General features: G+C 39.3%; 1 protein-coding gene across 2 annotated transcripts in view; it reads left to right on the top strand.

The window, feature by feature from the left end:
- ADAMTS12 (ADAM metallopeptidase with thrombospondin type 1 motif 12) overlaps positions 1 to 19,281 on the top strand; it is a 534,685-nt gene that overhangs the window by 469,362 nt on the left and 46,042 nt on the right. For both annotated transcript variants that reach the window (XM_020995368.2, XM_020995376.2), the window contains exons 20-21: positions 1,860 to 2,012; positions 15,774 to 15,947. In XM_020995368.2, coding sequence (XP_020851027.1) covers positions 1,860 to 2,012; positions 15,774 to 15,947 — 327 coding nt within the window. The remainder of the gene's footprint in view (positions 1 to 1,859; positions 2,013 to 15,773; positions 15,948 to 19,281) is intronic.

Genomic DNA, 19,281 nt, shown 5'->3' on the forward strand with positions numbered 1-19,281 from the left:
ATTTAGTCACTCCCAGGCAATGATGTAATTAGTAAAAGAGATAAAACTGCCAGGAAGAATTATCACCATCCAGCTGGCAAAATCCAATTTGGAATTTCTCATTATGGGCTATTAGTTGTAAGGGATTCTCCTCATATCTGAGACAGTCACCTCAAGTCATCCAGTTAAACACAACTATTCATGTTGTGGGGCATGGTTGTATGGAATGAATGGTCCATGGCCTTGCAAATCATTATGTTGATGTAGCTCTCAACATCAGTTCCATTTCTGAAAAAGTTAGCATCTTTTCCTTGACCTATCAAATCAGTGAGTGCAGGTCGCTAGCCATATCAATGACTTTGGCTTCCATTTAAACTTACATTTTCCTTGTTAAATATTAGCAGAAGTGGTGGGTGGTGATTATTCACCCTTTCTTCTTTTCTTCATTGCATCAACATAATGGGGAGATCTCCTCTCATCTATTCCCCTAACTTGTACCAAATTTAATATGAAAGATATTTGGTAAGTTCCATTTGCTGTGAATTACATTCTATGTCTTTCCTTGTGCCATCCCTGCCTGTTGGCTCTTTCTTTTCAGTTGATACCTAAATCAAAACTGTCAAGAGGAATTGACTGAATATATTTCTTCATGCACACGGCAAGGACAAGATTCAGAGCACCAGAGACAGCATGCTTTTGTTTTCAGTATAAATGTGGCACAGGGAAATGTGGAAACTAGACAGTGGATGGACAACAGTGTAGAAATTGTCAGTGAATTTGAAGCTACTCTCTGCTGTGATCCTAGATTGCTGTGCTCCTCTGGGAAAATCTTTGCACCTCTCTGTGCCCTTATAGCAGGATCTAGCAATAGATTATTTTTGTGACCTTGAACTAGCCATTTCATCTCTTTGTGCTTCAGTTTTCTCACCTAGAAAATGAAGGGATCAAACATGATGATCTCTAAAGTGTCTCCTAGGATTAACATTTGGAATCTATTATCAACTTCCTGACCTAAGAATTCTTTGTGACCCCCAAAAATGTGATGTAAAAAAGGCATCTATTAGAAATACCTTCCTGGGGGCAGGGAGGTGGTACAGTGAGTAAAGCACCTGCCCTGGAGTCAGGAGGACTTGAGTTCAAATCCGGCCTCAGACACATAATACTTCCTAGCTATGTGACCATGAGCAAGTCACTTAACCCCAATTGCCTCACTAAAAAAAAAAATACCTTCCTTTATGGTTGGCCCATATCCATGGTTTCTCAAAAGAGTTCCACATGAAATCCATGGCTGGATGACTCCCTTTATTCACAGAGTCACAGAATGTGAAAAGTAGAAGGGACCTTAGAGATCATGTAAGGCAACTTCTTCATTTTACCTTGGCATACCAAGCCCTTCTATTCACACTGTCTCCACTGGCCAAGCTCATGTTCATTGTTTCCATCTCAGCCTCTGCCATTCCCTTCTTCTCTTATCTTCAATATTTCCCAACATCTTTTCCAATGAGCCCCATCTTTTCATTATGTGACTAATGTATTTAAGCTTCAGCTTCAGTATTTGATCTTGCAGTGAATAGTCTGAATTAATTTCTTTAAGTATTGACTGATTTTTTTTATACAACAATTATTTCCTGATAACCTTATTAAGTCCTCCATATTAACACGGCAAAGCCATCTAAGAAAGCAACTTTACATAACAACTTATGTACCATTGCACTCCATAGCTCCCTCTCTCTCTGTGGAGAGGAGAGGTGAGTGTTTCTTGGGGCAAGATTAGTCACTACCATTCATCTGAATCCAGCAGTTTCAATGTTACTTCTGCTTACATTGTTGTAGTCATTGTATTCTTGCTCTTGTCAACCCTTCCTTTTGCTCTCCCACAGTGTTCCACCACCTGTGGCTTAGGCGCTCTTTGGAGACATGTGGAATGCAGCACTCAGGTTGACTCTGACTGTGAGTCCGTTCAGAGGCCTGACCCTGCCAAGAGATGTCACCTGCGCCCCTGTGCAGGCTGGAAAGTGGGCACCTGGAGCAAGGTAATTAAACCTCAGCTTTGTGATTGAGAAATGACTCCCTAAAGATTCACAAGAAACACACACACACACACACACACACACACACACCCCACAGAAAAGCCGGCCTTCTTTCCCTTCAATGCCACGTGCAAAATTTTTGTAGTGAAGAGACTTCAGAAAATCCAGTGAGATGCATAAAAATGTAAGAACAAAGACTGCTCCTTGTCCTTCCAATTGGGCAATCAATTGAAAAGCAATTATTGGGACAGGTAGGTGGCACAGTGGATAGAGCACTGGCCCTGGATTCAGGAGGACCAGAGTTCAAATCTGGTCTCGGACACATTAACACTTACTAGCTGTGTGACCCTGGGCAAGTCACATAATCCCATTGCCTAGCCAAAAAAAATAAATAAATAAAAGGCAATTATTAAGAATTTGCTTTGTTCTAGAAGATGTGAAGCCAAAAATAGTCCCTGCACTCAAGGAGCAACACTTAAATAGCTACATACATGCAAAATACATATACATGTGTGTATGTATGCATAAATATATACATATATAAGTACACACACACATTCGTGCTGCGCCCCCACAGACACACACACACACACACACACACACACACACACACACACACTGAGTAAAAGAGGGTGAAAGGGAAAGGTGTTAGCACTTGGGGGATTAGGGAAAGGCCTTTTGCAGAAGATGAGAATTAAACTGAATCTTGAAGAAAGCCAGGAAACTAAAAGGTGGGTGTGAGAGGGCACAGCATTTCAGGTATCAGGGGACAGCCAATGCAAAGGCCTAAAAACAGGAAATGCAGTTTTATTTTCAAGGAACAGCAGGTAGGCTCGTGCAGCTGGATTATAGAGCATGTGGAAGGAAGTGTAAGGTTCCTGGGAAGAGAGCAAGGGACCAGGCTATGGAGGGTTTTAAATGACATTTGATCTTGGAAATAATAGGGAACCATTAGGCTATATTTTTATTTTCCTTTTAACATTCATTTTTAAAAATTTTGAGTTTTAAATTCTCTCCCTCCCCCATCCATTGAGAACGCAAGCAATATAATATCATTTATACATGTGAAGTCATACAAAACATATTTCCATATTAGCCATTATAAGGTCTAGAATTCCCCTGGCTGGGGAACCCTTTACCTCCCCCATGACCATGAAGTATTCTTTTGATACCAAAGGAAGAAGCCAAGGAGCTCTAGATTGATTATAGGTAGTAGTTTAATCAATCATTATGAATTCTTTCAAACAGGGGCAAACTTCAGTCTGGGCTGCTGGGCAGACAGTTTAGTGGATTCCTTCTAAGAACCCCCAAAAATCCACGTGGTAATTATAAAAAACAGACAAGGAGGAGCTAGAGAGTACAGTACTACTGCTTGGGGGATATTTTTGGTTTTCTGCTTAGTAATGAGCTTGAGAGTTAGGCCAGTGTTATACCCAACCATAAGTTTGTGTATTGATGATGTCCCAGTCACATATTGGTTAAGATATTCTTACTTTGGTTTTCAAAGGTCATAGTGTATTAAGTTATAACTCAGTGTCTAAGTTATGATTTAGTATCTAAGTTGTGATTTCTAACAGGTAACCATGTCTGGGCTTCCACTTTTCACAGAGTTTAAGTTTTTATGGCTTATCATTTACTACTGTATTTTAGGGCTTTTTTCCCAATCAGGACCCCATAGCCATATTGTTAAAAAAAAAAAAAAGCAAGAAACATAGAAACATAAAGAAAGTGAAAAAAGCAAGCTTTAATCCACGCTTAGAGTTCTCTCTCTGTAGGTGGATAGCATTTTTCATCATGGGTTCTTTGGAATTGTCTAGCATCATTGCCTTGATCAGAGTAACTAGGTCATTCACAGTTGATAAGCCTTACAATATTGCTGTTACTGTGTACAGTATTTTTCTGTTTCTGCTCACTTCACTTTGCATCAGTCTATACAAGTCTTCACAGGTTTTTCTGGAAACTGTCCTACTTATCATTTCTTATATGACAATGGTACTCCATCACAATCATATACCACAACTTGTTCAGCAGGTAAACTCACAGGTATTTTATATTGTCTGTAATTACCTTAAATGGAATTTCTTTTTCTATTTCTATCTGCTGGGTTTTTTTGGTAATATATAGAAATACTAATGATTTATGTAGCTTTATTTCATATCCTGTGATTCTGCTGCTATTGTTTCAACTAGTTTTTTAGTTGATTCTCTAGAGTTCTCTAAGTATCATATCATCTGCAAAGAGGGATCATTTTGCTTCCTCATTGCCTATTTTTATTCTTCCAATTTCTTTTTCTTCTCCTAATGCTATAGCTAGCATTTCTAACACAATGTTGAATAATAGTGGTGATAAGGAATATTCTTGCTTCACCCCTGATTTTATTGGGAAGATTTCAAGTTTATCATTATTACAGAAAACATTTGCTCTTGGTTTTAGATAGATACTACTTATCACATTAAGAAAGGTTCTGTGATTCCTATGCTTTCTAGTAGTTTTTTTGGGGGGGCAAACAGGGTTAAATGACTTGCCCAGGTCACACTGCTAGTAAGTGACTGAGGCTGGATTTGAACTCAGGTCCTTTTGACTCCAGGGCCAGTGCTCTATCCACTGCACCACCTAGCTGCCCCTAATATTTTTAATAGGAATAGATGTTGTCTCTTGTCAAAAGCTCTTTCTGCATCTTTTGAGAATATAATGTTTTTTGTTGATCTTGTTATCAATATGGTCAATTATGCTAATAGCTTTCCTAATGTTACACTAAGCCCTGCATGCCTAATATAAATCCCACCTGGTCATAGTGGATGATCTTTGTCATATACTGTTGTAATCTTCTTGACAGTATTTTATTTAAAAATTTGCATCGATATTCATTAGGGAAATTGGCCTAGAGTTTTCTTTTATTTTGTTTTTGCTCTCCTTGGTTTAGGTATCAAAACCATATTTGTGTCATAAAGGGTATTTGGTAGAATTCCTCCTTTACCTATTTTTTCAAATAGTTTATATAGAATTAGGATTAATTTTCCTTCAATGTTTGGTAGAATTCACTTGTAAAATCATCTGGTCCTTGGGACTTTTTGTTGGGGAGTTCATTTATGGCTTGTTCAATTTCTTTTTCTAAGATAGGGTTATTTAAATATTGTTTCCTCTTCTATTAATTTGGGGAAATTTACATTTTTGTGAATATTCATTCATTTCACTTAGATTGTAAGTTTTACTGATATGAAACAGGGTAAAATAACTCCTAATTGCTTTAATTTCATATTCATTGGTGGTACTCTCACCCTTTCCATTTTTGATACTGGTAATTTGGTTTTCTTCTTTCTTTTAAAAATCAAATTAACTAATGACATCTTTTTTTTTCATAAAACCATAAAAAAAAACTTCTAGTTTTATTTATTAGCTCAACTTTTTTTTACTCTTAATTTTGCTAATCCTTCCTTTGATATTGGGGATTTCCATTTTGGTGTTCAATTGAGGATTTTTAATTTGCTCTTTTTCTGGTTTTTTTTTTTAGTTGCATACCCAATTCATTGATATGCTCCATTTCTCTTTTAAAGATATACACATGTAGAGATGCAAATATCCCCCCTAAGTAATGCTTTTATCCAGCTCTGTAACATTTTTCTTATTTATTTTGGATTTATCTAGCTCTGAGAGGGGTGATTTGAGGTCCTCTACTAGTATAGTTTTACTTTCTATTTCTTCATGTAGCTCATTTAACTGTTCCTTTAAGAATTTGAATGCTCTGCCATTTGGTAGCTGTGTGTATAGTCTTGATATTACTTCATTGTCTATGGTAGCAAGATGTAGTTTCCCTGCTCTTTTTTTTTAATTAGGTCTATTTTTGCTTTTTCATTGTCTGAGTTCATGATTGCTACCCCTGCCTTTTTTACTTTAGCTGGAGCATAATAGATTCTGATCGAGCCCCTTATTTTAACTCTGTGTGTGTGTCTTTCTGTTCCAAGTATCTTTCCTGTAAACAACATATTGTTGGATTCTGGTTTATAAAACATTCTGCTATCAGCTTCTGTTTTATGGGTGAGCTCATCCCATTCACATTCACACTTATAAGTACTGTCTATTTCCCTCCAACCTATTTTCTTCTGCTTATCCTTTCTCTCTTATTGCCCTGTACCTCCTCAAAAGTCTGTTTTGCTTCTGACCAATACCTCCCTTAATCCACTCTCCCTTTCATCAGCCTCCTTTCTCTTATCTCCTTCCCCTCCTAGTTCCCAGATGGGTAAGATAGATTTCTATACCCAACTGAGCATGTGTGCATGTGTGTGTGTGTGTGTGTGAGAGAGAGAGAGAGAGAGAGAGAGAGAATCAATTCAAATAACAGTGGGGTTGAAGTATTGCCTGTCCCCAATTCCCTCCAGCGTAAAAGATCTTCTTTGTATGCTTCTTTTATGTGAGATAATTTTTCCCATTTTTCCTCTCCCTTCTCTATCTCAGTGCATTCCTTTTTCTCACCTATTCATTTTTTTTTGGTTAGGCAATGGGGTTAAGTGACTTGCCCAGAGTCACACAGCTAGTATTATGTGTCTGAGGTTGGATTTGAACTCAGCTCCTCCTGAATCCAGAGCCGGTGTTCTATCTACTGCACCACCTAGCTGCCCTACCTATCCATTTTTTTAACATCAACCCAACATAACTGACTCCTTGCCACACCCTCTGTTTATGTAAACTCCTTCTAATTGACCTAATACTAATAAAATTCTTAGGAGTTACATGCATCTTCTTCCCATATAGGAATGTAAACAGTTTAACCTTATTGAGTCCCCTATGATTTCTCTTTCATGTTTACCTTTTTATGCTTCTTTTGAGTCTTGTATTTCAAAGTCAAAATTTCTATTCAACTCTGGTCTTTTCATCAGGAATGCTTAAAAGTCATCTATTTCATTAAATATCCTTTTTTTTTCATCCTGAAGTATTAAACTCAGTTTTGTTGGCTAGGTTATCCTTGGTTGTAATCCTAGATTGTTTGCTTTCTGAAATATCATATTCCAAGCCCTCCACTCTTTTAACATGGTAGCTGCTAAATCTTGTGTGATGCTGACTATGGCTCCATAGTATTTGAATGGTTTCTTTCTGACTGCTTGAAGTATTTTGGATGTATGGAGTGAGAGATGGCACTAAGATGGCACTAAGGCTATGAACCTGGGTAATATGGAGAAAGGTGTGTCCTCTGTAGTAATAAGGAAGTTTCAGAAGAACTAAGCATCTAGAGGGAAAGATAGTGAATTCTATTTTGGACATTTTCAGGTTTGAGATGCTTACAGGGCACCCAGTTTGAGATAGATAGCTGAGAGTCAGTTGCTGATGCTTAAGAGAGAGACAAGGTCCAGATATATAGACCTGGGAATCAAATGCAAAGAAATGATAAGTGGCTCTGTGGAAGCTGATAATATCACTAAGTGAGAGTATAAAGGGAAAAAAGAAAAGACCTTAGTAAGTAGCCTTAAAGGATGTGCATGGTTTGTGAATGCAAATAAAGAACTAATAAAGGAGAACAAGAAGGACTGGTCAGATAAGTAGAAAGAGAACCAAGAGAAAGACCTGTCATGAAAACCTTGGAGAGTATACATGAGAAAGTGATTAGTAGTTTGAATGGCTGAGATGTTGAAAAGAGTGAGGACTGAGAAAAAGCCATTAGATTTGACAATTAAGAGATCACTGGTAACTTTGGGCAGAGCCGTTTCAGTTGAATAATGAGACCAGAAGTCAGATTATAGAAGGTCAAGTAGATATTTAGAAGAGGGCAACTGGAGGCACTGATGGCTTTCTCAAGTTTTTTTTTTTCCCAATAAAAGGAGAAAAGATATGGGACTATAGTTAGCAGGGATGGTGGGATTAATGAAGGGTTTTTTAAGGATGGGGGAGAGATGATCATTTGGAGATGCTGCTCCTTTTAGAGGAATCAGTCAGAATTAAGAACAACCTTTATTAGTAGTAGAAAGTTGTTTATTCTAACCAGTTGCCGAGTCTAATACCACTCCCTTTTCCATGACCCATTTTTCTTGATGAATCTGGGTGGTATCTAGTCCCATGACTTTATCAGAGTCAGGAAATAAAGGATGCACATGGATCTAGTGTGGTATGACCACCCCTGTGCATAAATATAGGCTGGGGCCAGAAATGCAAACAGTTGCAATAAAAGGCTGAAGCTTCTGGGAAACAGGTTGAGTCAGATAAACAGGGACCTTGCCAGTACTGCCTGTGCCATCCCTCCTAACCTGCGACTGACCTTACTGGGATGACTCTTCACTCCTAAATGTATTCTCCTGCTCATTCATCATAGCCCCTTGGACTTCAGAGCTACAGACAAACTCAGTCTCCCAAACCTGGCTAGTTTTGTAATCATCAGAGCTCTATTTTAACCCTGACTCCCTTTTTCTACTATGGCATTGCCTCTCTCTATCCCCATTCCTAGTGACTGACATGATTATTCACAGATGTCAACCATTTGAGATGATGGAAATATGATAGGGAGTGGAGAGGATAGCCATAATTAGATGGCAGTCAGCAGTGGCAAAAAAAAAAAGTTCCTAATATTCTGGGAAGCTGACAATGAATAGAGAAGATCTTGGGGAAAAGAGATCTACTCTTTGATTTATGGGCAGGATCCTTATCAGGAAAGAATTTCATGTTGCAAGAAACTGACTGGAGGCCCCAGACAGATCCTTACCGCCTCAATCTCAACAAAGTACAGCCATCTTGGTATCCATTTTCCTCCATCTTGGTATCCATTTTCCCGAGGGAGGGACAATTTTCTATCTGATCTCTGGAAGAATGAGATAATGGAGTGCCTAGAAAACTCGTAAAAGAAGTGAAATTTGTCGTTGGCACATTTTCATCTCCCTTTGTATAGTTTCTGTCACCTGATCCTTATTCTCTCCCACCAGTTAGAGGCCTATGACCCTCATCTTGCCTTTTGTATACCCAAAGTCCCTCTCAATAATACCTGACTTTCCTTTCCATTTATAGGGATGCACATGCCAAAATTTCTTCCCTCTCTTTACTCTCTCTCTTATGAGTCAAAGCTTCCATTCTCTCAGTGAGTTGATGCTGGGCATTCTGGATCTTTGCAAGTGATAGTCTCTCGTGATAGTCTTGTGGAAAAGACAGAAAGATATGGGCCAGTTAATTGTACAATTTTGTGGGTTCAGAAATGGTTGAATGGATATACACAGAAAGTAACTAATGACCTTATATCAACTATTAGGAGGTAGAAGGTCCAAGAAATCCATGCTTGGTTCTATGCTGTTCACTTTTTTAAATGAGTTGAATAAAGTTAGATAACACGCTTTTCAAATTTGTAGATAACACAAAGATGAGAGGAATAGCTAACACACTGAAGGAGAATTAAGATCTTAAGTAACTAGGGCATTTGGCTAAATCTAATAATTTGGAATGTGATAGGAATAAATATAATATCTTACATTTGTGTTCAAGATGACAGTCTGAAAAAGATCTTTTTTATCTTGTGGTTTTGGTCTGTTTGTTTGTTTGTTTGTTTTAGCAAACAGTAAGCTTAATATGAACTAACAATCTAATATGGGAGCCAAAGAAGCTAATATAATCTTAGACAGTGTTCAGAGATGCATAGTGTCCAGGGCTAGGGAACTGATAGGCTCTCTATACTCTTCTCTGGCCAGACAACGTTTGCGGTATTGTGTTCAGTTTTGGCCTTTACATTTTAGGAAGGACATTAGAAAGATGGAAAGGACAAAGGAGATAGTGCCAATGCCAGGCGGTAGTTGTCTTGCTTTTTGTTGTTATTATTCGAGTCATTTCAGTCGTGTCCAACTCTGGGGATTTCTTGGCAAAGATACTGGGGTGGTTTGCCATTTCCTTCTCCAGCTCATTTTACAGATGAGGAAACTGAGGCAAACAGGGTTAAATAGCTTGCCCAGGGTCACTTGCTTGTGGGCCGTTTAGCCTAGAGAAGGGCAGACTTAAACATAATAGCTGTCTTCAGGGATCTGAAGTGGTGTCACCACTGAAGAGGGACCAAAATCATGTTTATTCATCCTTAGAGGAAAGAGTTGAGAGGACAATTTGTGTAAGTTGCCAAAATGTGCAAATGCTGGCTTGATTTAAGAAAGCTTCCTGACAGCTATGACTAACTAAAAATAAAATGGGCCGCCTAGGGAGGTAAGAGTTTTACCCCTCTCCGGAGAACTTATGACAAAGACTGAATAGGGCAGGAATGATGCAGAAAGATAAAACATAGAGGGAAATTCTTGTTCTGGTAGTTTGGGGGCCAGTTGGCTTCTGATTCTTTCCATTCTATGTTAGGAAGGAAAAAAATTTGGTTAAATAAAGTATGACTAAACAAATTAGACCTTTCGCTTTATTTGCCCTGAATATTTAAATTCTAAAGGAAAATGCTTGCTAACCTAAATTAATTTCTAATTTGTGAAATGTATCAAATAGTGAAACTAGTAATTTCAATGAGTATCAAAGATATTTGGGGCTCAGACAGGGAAGCTGGCAGACTGAATATCTAATATCCCTATTTATGGACCCTGTATTGTTTAGCAGGGGTTCTTATTCTGATGAAAGGTACATAAACTTCACCAGAATGGTATAAAAAAAAGTTAAGATGGGGCAGGTAGGTGGTGCAGTGGATAGAGCAATAGGCCTGGAGTCAGGAGAACCTGAGTTAAAATCTGGCCTTAGATACATAATACTCACTAGCTGTGTGACACTGGGAAAGTCATTTAACCCCAATTGCCTCACCAAAAAAAAAGTTAAGAATTCCTTGCTTAAAAGGATCCTCTGAGTATCTACTTACCCTTCCTCGTTCCTCTTCACCCTCCTTCCATGGGAAACAAGTAACATTCATGTTTATCCCAGCTACTACAGCAGCTCCTTTGTTTGTTCTTTGAGCTTAACACTTTCCCTGTTCTTCTGTTCTTCCTAGTTTGGTCTTTGGCTATGACCCAGGTTTGTACATAGGAAAGCTGCCCCTGGCTAGAAAGAAGAAAAATGTCAAACCTCAGCCCTAGCTTGGGTAGGCCCCACCTGACCAACTGTTTTGGTATCTACTTTACTGAGATGTCTTTGGGGCACTAACTAAACTCTGTTCGCTTGTGCTCAGTTTTCATAGTTTGTTTCATAGTCATTTTCTCATAAATTATTCCCAGTGGCAGAAATGGTGGGGAGTTGTGAGAAATTGGAAAAGATGAGCCAAATAAGGAAATGCCTCTCTCCCCAGCTGCTTCACTCTTTTCCCTCGTGGACCATGAACAAGCCCTCTCTCTCTGTCTCTCTGTCTTTGTCTCTATGTCTCTGTCTCTCTGTCTCTGTCTTTTTTCTGTCTGTCTGTCTGTCTGTCTGTCTCTCTCTCTCTCTCTCTCTCTCTCTCTCTCTCTCTCTCTCACACACACACACACACACACACACACCCTCACAATAAAAAAGAAATATGTCTTTTCCTGGATTTAAGTCCATCACCTTTCTAGCAGGAGATGGGTGGCATGATTCATCTCCAGCCTGCTAAATCCATGGCTATCATTATATTAATCAGAGTTCTAAAGTCTTTCAAAGTTGTTTTTCTCTATAATGTTGTTTTCATTATATAAATTGTTCTCCTAGTTCTGTTCTCCTACTCAGTACGTATTATTAACTCCCTACCACTACCTCAAGAAGAAACTACTCTGAAACTTTTCCTCAACACCAGAACATTTTATCAGTGGAACGTTTCCAAAAGATATAATTAATAGATTCAGGTCATTTAGAATGGAGAAGGAAAGAGGGGGGAAGGTGATTAAATAATAGAATCTAAGTCTGTGGAGAGTAATGACCACTATGACCTTATCCTTGAAAATCTTACTGATTTTAGATCTGAAATGATGATAGACAGTCAGTTGTTTGGAACGATTTTTATGCTGCCCCACTGCCCTCCTTTAACTTCTCTTAGTTATGTGACCTTTTAAAGTCTTTAAGACCAGTGTTTCTGTGTGAGAATGAGGCAGGAACATAGTGATAAGCTAAGCATCTTTTCTTCCTATTGGGGTAGATTTAATGTCTTAGGCATTTTTTTTACCCTAAGAGAGCATCTTGAAATCAGAAAATGCTAGGGTATGCAAAACCAGGGTTTAGAGCTACCCACATTGAAATGATTTCATGGATCATAAAAACACCAGGAAGAGAGAGAGAGCTGTGATTTCATTTCAGTCTCAGCACTGGCTCCAGCCAGCCAGTGGCGTTGGTCATTCTAACTTGATTTGGTTTGAAAATTGTATCAATTGAGTAACTGCACTGCAGTAGCTGGAAAATTATTGGGCCTGGTCAGTAGCAATGGTTACATCGTCAACCATTTTCATTAGTCCAGTCCCTGCCCTCTGTGTGATCCATGTCCTCTTTCATTAGGAAACACGTAGTTTAAAAAAAACCAAAGACACTTATTCAGGCACTGTGGAGATGAACTTAGGCAATTGGCATTCGGCACACAAAGGCAAAACGGTGTTAGGAGTGGAGTGATTTAATATGTCATCACTTCCCTCTCACTGACCCAATCTTGGAGCTTTTGAGAATGTAATAGAGTAAGATAGCCAGAGAGCATCTTAGTCAATTATTGTATTAAGTATATTGATAAGTTTCATTTCTCTTTGTAATTAATATACTCTTTCAGAAAAAAATACTAATTTTAAAATTAAATTTAAGAAGAGACTGTGGCAACAAGTGGAAAGAGCTAGAAGACCCCTTAGTCTATAAATGTCATGCAAATTTTTATTAAGAAGAGTTTTCACTTTTTTTTTGCATTGTCATATTTCCTGAAGTCTGTGGGAGACAAATGACTTCTTTGTGTGGAAGTCATTACTACGTTTCCTCGTTTGTTCTCATGTTAATTTTAAATTGGCAATTGTTTTTTTTTTTTCCTAGATGTGCTCATTGCACTGCAGGGAAATGGAAATTTTACCATGTGCTTTTCAGCTATTGAGCCAGGGCTGATTGTTCTTTCCTTTTTTTCTCCATGAAAAAATAAACACACTTTATTTACAGGAGGTGAGAACCATCCTCCTGTCGCCTGTCAACTTTTTCCCTGTCTTTCTCAGTTATACACTAAAACTTGAAAGCTAGAATATTTCTGGAATATTTCTCCAGGACCTCAGAGAGAGAAAGAGAGAGGAAGTGAAATATTTCAGTAGCACCTCTTAGGACCCTAGATTTAGAGCTAGGAGAAACTTTAGAGATCATCTGGTCCAACCTAGTCTTCCCCATTTTACAGAGCTTAAGGGACAAGCCCAAGGTCACCTGGGTAATATGTGATATAGCTGGAATTCAAACCTAGTTTTCTGACTCCAGATCCAACTTCCTTTCCACTGAACCTATTCAATGACCAAAGGAAAAAGAAATCCTTTGGTGAAAGGACAGAGCCACAGTTCTGTCTCCCTGACAGTACCCCAGGAGCCATAGATATCTCCCACAACACATCTTTTCCTAGGCATTTTAATCTTTTTAGAAAGAAGAGCACAAAACCAAAATGATAATAGTACTAATATGGTAGCAGCCAGGGGCATGGCCTTGGTAAGAGTACATCTTCCTTAATTAAAAAGTGCAGTGACCCAATTATCACTGACAGAAGGCACAAAGGATGTGAATTAGCAGCTACTGTTCAGTGTATGAGGGATGTTATTTGAGTTGCCATTGGATGACTGAAGACTTTGGGGAACTGAAAGAGAGATGCTCTGCCACCGAGAGGTATCTGGCAGATACTGAAGGACTATCAGGGGTAGGGAACCCATGGTCTCAAACCTACATGTGGCCTTCTAGGTCCTTGGGTGCAGCCTTTTGACTGAGTCCAAGTTTCACAACAAATCCTTTTATGAAGGGGATTTGTTCAATAAAGTTTGGATTCAGTCAAAGAGCTGCAGTTGAGGACCTAGAGGGCCACATATGGCCTTGAGGACACAGGTTCCCCACCTCTGGCTAGGTAGACAAGAGGTCAAATTCAAGCAGGGTTGTTTAAACAGGTGGAAGTAACAGGTACCTTAGGTCTAGGAAAGCAGGTGCACAACGTTCAAAGCCCAGGAGAAACAGGATAGAATAGAAGGAACACTGAACTTACAGTTTTAAGAACAGGATTTGAGTCCTGGTTCTGGTACCCACTAGCTTTATGTCCTTAGGCAATATCTGAACTCTCAAATTTTTTTTTATCTATAAGGTGAGGATATTGTACCAAATCACTTCTAAAGTGCCCTGGGCTCTAAAGTTCTATGAATTTCACACTAGAGAATTAGTAAAACCAGCATTAGCAAAAAACTACCAAGTTTTGATTCTAGGGCAAAGGCAATTTGCCCTGTCCCGTGCTGTATTACCTTCCGGGTGTGAGTAGCCCTGGACCCACGAGTGTAGGTGTTTAGCGGAAGGTGGTCATAGGTCTTTTAAATATTAAAGCTAGGAAGAGGTCAAAGATCAGATGAATCCTGCCTTTGATTGTAATAGGTACAGTACTGGTAAGATGACCTCTTCCATGTTCACCACTGTAAGATTATGAGGTGTTATGGTGATGACAGAGAGAGAGAGGGGAAGCAATAAGTATTTATATAGCATGTACCAGCATACCACCAGGCCTCTTTATGGCACAGAGCAGGAATGAGGTCTTTTTAGGTAGAGAAGTAGCCCCTGGGAAGGCTAAAAGGATGGAAAGAAAAACCCATTCATATAGGAGACAGTAAAAAAAAAAAAGTCTTCAGGGCTAAAGGTAAGATGAGGCAGTGATCTGTTTCCCTGTCCCTAGAGGAAATGGCAGATTGATATATTGCAGGTATTCATGTACCAAAGTAAAGATGCTGTGGTCCAGCTTCCTGAAAATGGTTGCTTAGACTTTAATGAAATAAGTGTGGGAAAAAAATGAAGATTTTTAAATTGTCTTTAAACATGACTAATGTGAAAATATGTTTAATAGGAATATACGTAGAGCCTATATCAGATTGCATGCCATCTTGGGGAAGGAGGTGGGGAGGGAGGGAAAGAAAATTTAAAACTCAAAAGCTTATGGAAGTGAATATTGAAAACTAAAAATAAATTAATAAAAATATTTTTAAAAAGCAAAAAATTATCTGTAGTATAATTTATTTTTAATTACTTTAAGACTAGAGGAAGAAAAGAAAAAGAACATTATTTTATGATTCATAATTGTTAACCCCATAATACTGAGTAAAATGTAAAACTAAACTTCAGTCACAAAATACTCAGGTGAACCTGAAGTGACTGCTGATGTGCACATGCCCACTGCTGAAAAGAATTGGGGCAGGGGAGTCAATGAAAGCCATTTTGTAACAAAGTCAAAAGTAGACCAGACTCAAATTTATGGAGACTTCCATTTGCTTTGTTTCAAGTTCACCTTCAGTGTCATGGTTGGCCCTATGCAATGGGCTGACAGCACAAAATTTGACAAATTTTCTGGGCGTACATATTGTCTGCATTAGCAGATAAAGAGTGTTGCTTGGCTCTTTGAGAGGTACAAAAGTCATTTTATTTAAGACTAGATCACTCTTTCTTCCTAAAGGCAAATAATGTCATTTAACTATACACGCAAGGAGGAGCTTCCCATTAGCCTCATGGACAAGTTCCTTTGAGAGGTACAAAAGTCATTTTATTTAAGACTAAATGATGTCATTCAACTACACACAAGAAGGAGCTTCCCATTAGCCTTGTGGACACATTATCATCTGAGAAGAGACTGCCCATGAAACAAGTGGGCAGAGTCCTGACTGTCCAACACTCCTTCTCTTTGTTCTTGTTCCCTTCCAGTGCTCCCGAAATTGTGGGGGAGGCATCAAGGTCCGGGAGGCTCGATGCGTGAATAGCCATGACTACAGGAACCTGAGGCCATTCCATTGTCAATTACTTGAAGATAAGCCCCAGCTGAGCACCACTTGTAACATGGAGCCCTGCCTAGAGTGGAAGACAGAGCCCTGGAGCCAGGTACAGTAGGTGACCACAGCCTCTTAGAAGTTACAGGTAGCTTTCAACAGTCCTTGTGAACCTCGAATTCAAGGAAGGCACATAGCCAGGCTTGGGATCATAGATCTAGAGCTAAAAGAGGCCATCTAGTCTAGCCCTCTTCCTAATTTTGCAGATGTAGAAACTGAGGCTCAGGTATGTTAAGTGACTTGCCCAATTTCTCACTGAGTGTCAGAGGTGGGAGTTGAACTCAAGTCCTCTGATTTCAATAGTCATAATACACTATCTCCTTTAGGATGACATGCCTTTTTATGGGAAAAGTAAAAATGGTGCTGAATTTCCCTGAGTGCTAATGAGGATGGATATGCCACATCATGTACTTGTTATTGTTTAGAAGATTGAGTGCTTGATTAGGACTTAAAGTTTTATTAATGTGTTCTAGGCACCATGCTAGGCTCTAGGGTGCAAATGTTCAATCATTTCAGTCATTTCTGACTCTTCAAAACTCCATTTGGATTTTTCTTGGCAAAGATGCTGAAGTAGTTTGCCATTCCTCCAGCTCATTTTACAAATGAGAAACTGAGGCAAACAAGGTTAAGTGACTTGCCCAGGGTCATACAGCTAGTAAGTGTCTGAAAGTGGATTTGAACACATGAAGATGAGTCTTTCTGACTTCAGGCCTAGCACTCTATCAACTGTACCATCTAACTGCTCAAGGTACAGATATAAACATGAAAAAACCTCTTTTCTTAAGGAGCTTGTATTCTAATAAGGGCAGACACTCTGGTGGCTAGAGCAAGGAGTTTTGGTCTAGGCAGTGACGGAAATTATGAGTGGAACCAAAGGGCAGTAGGATGTCATGACCCTTCCAGTAGCAATGACAATATCGATTTGATTAGTGTTCCCAGGTCAAGAGGTGAAACAAAGGGAGAAATTGTGGAAAGGGCATATGTGCAGAATCAGGATAGTTGGCAAGATACCTACACTGTGTAGGCCTGGTGCTTTGATGGATGGTGATATGGTATGTGAAGCAAATTCAAGGGTTGGCTACATAAAGTTGATTGAGGTGAGATTTTATGAAACCACCAATTAAGACTCGTATTTCTGTTGGAAAGATCTGAAACTTGAAGGCCAGTGGCCATGAGGAGACAAGAATTGGGGGACTTCTAACTTCTGAGATAATCAGGAAAGAGCAATCCATAGAGAAAGACTGAGTAAGGAAAACTGGAGAACATGGTATCCATTGGAAGTTCATATAGGAAGAACCAAAATAAACCCAGAATGTTGTATGGCCATGGTTCAGATTTATTTTCTTATTCAATAGCAGAATTCCAGGGTACTTCCAAATCACTTCATCTGCCAAACATCTTCTGCCTTCACTCTTTCCTCCTTCCCCCTCCTTGTGGTAAGCTATCATGGAGCCTATCACATGTCCCATCCATGTTGTTGTCGTAAAGACAATGATATTTGTGCTGAATGTTTTGTTTTGATATTCATTCTGGCTAAGTTGATCATGAATCATTGTGCTATAAAAATGATTGCAACCTCTTCACTAATGATCAAGGCACACTTTGGTCCTTGTTTGCTTTACTTGAGAAGCACCCTTGATAGATCTGTTGTTTGCTGTAGCTAGGTGTGATGATCTGTTCTAAATGCCCTACATTTCTAGGTCATTTAGTGTTTTGGGGCAATAATGATGTTTATGGTCAAAATGATCTACCTACTGAAGCACAGATGAACTCAAATGGCTCCCTGTCACCTCCATGATTAAATATAAAATGTGCTGCTAGGTGTTCAAAGTCTTTCATAACCTGACCCTTCCCCCACCCTTTCCAGTCTTCTTACACTTTACTCAACACATCCCCACCCCAGTATTCTGAAATCCAGTGCCTATGGTCTTCTTGCTCTTTGTCACACTTTGTCACACTTTGACACTCCATCTCTTGATATTTTCATTATCTATCTCCCATGCCTAGAATTCGCTCCCTTCTCATCTCCCTCTCTTGGCTTCCTTCAACTCCCAGCTAAAATTCCATCTTTTGCAAAAAAACCTTTCTTGATCCTCCCTAATGGTTGTGGCTTCTCTTTGTTTCTTACTTCCAATTTATCTTATAAATAGCTTGTTTATATGTAGTTGTTTGCATATTGTGTCTCCCATTAGATTGTGAGCTCCTTGAGAGCAAGGATTGTGTTTTTACCGTGTTTTATATTATCAGCACTTAGCACAGTGCCTCATTCATAAAAGATACTTAATAAACGGTCCTTGACTGACTGGCTGTAGTATTTATCTCATAGGACTATTGTGAGGTGCAAAAAATATAAAAAACATGTTATAACTCTTAAGGTGCTGTACAAATAGTGTTGTATAAATAAGAATAGCTTTTTGCTATTCCTATTGCTAGCAGTCTTATTAATCCATTAGGGATTCCTCATTTTCGCCATAAGATAGGCCCACCTCCTTTTCTGATCGTAACTTTCCTTGGTGATATTTTTAGACCATTTCTTTTAAGCCTCCTTGTATCTATCATACATCTTATTTCATTGGGTCACCGGAAATTTTTGTTCTTTGGATTGTTCTTTTCTGTGATTCAAAATCAGATTAACACTTCCAGGTCACATAAACAACAAGGTGGGAGACCATACATTTTCTCTGACCCCTATGACCTCTCACACCTTTCCAAAACAGAAATTATACACTACAGATAAAGCAAATTCTGCCATGTCCATGGTCGAGGACAACCAGAAATTTGAAAAAAAAAAGTTAAAAAAAAAACAGGAACTGACACTCTTTGCCCCTGATCTCATACAGCACCCCTCCCTCACTTCCCACACTATTGGTGGTGAGGCTGCACTAACAGACCCAATGTCTCAACACATCCAAGTCTCCCCTCCCCCCTTCCTCTTTTCAGTGCTGTGGAAATCTCAGCTCCAGGCTGTGGAAGTCTGCTTGGGCCTCAACAGCCAACTTGGCTATAATCATTCAGAACTAAAAGCCTACTAGGGACTGAAACCTGGGAACACCGGTGCAGCAATGCTCTGAACTGGTGATGCTGGGGAAAACAGATTCTGAACTGCTGGTGCTGACCCAGAGAACTGAGGAGCAGAAGCAGTGAGACAGATCACCAGAATGGGAATCTATGCATGTGAGGGTCAGTGCAGCACTCCACCAAGCCTGAGGGAAAGAAGATGGCAAGCAGCTGAGGACAGCTCTGATCATCTACCAAAAGTCACTTGAAACAGAGACCGGGGTTGTGAAACATGAATCACCCAATGTGGCAGGAGGCTAAGATGCTTTGAGATCCAATCCCCAGGGAAATCACCATCAGAGGGGAGGGAGTCAGGAAGTGAGTGATAA

This window comes from Phascolarctos cinereus, unplaced genomic scaffold (genome assembly GCF_003287225.1).
Source record: "Phascolarctos cinereus isolate Bilbo 61053 unplaced genomic scaffold, phaCin_HiC Scaffold_4;HRSCAF=312, whole genome shotgun sequence".
Classification (NCBI taxonomy): Eukaryota; Metazoa; Chordata; class Mammalia; order Diprotodontia; family Phascolarctidae; genus Phascolarctos; species Phascolarctos cinereus.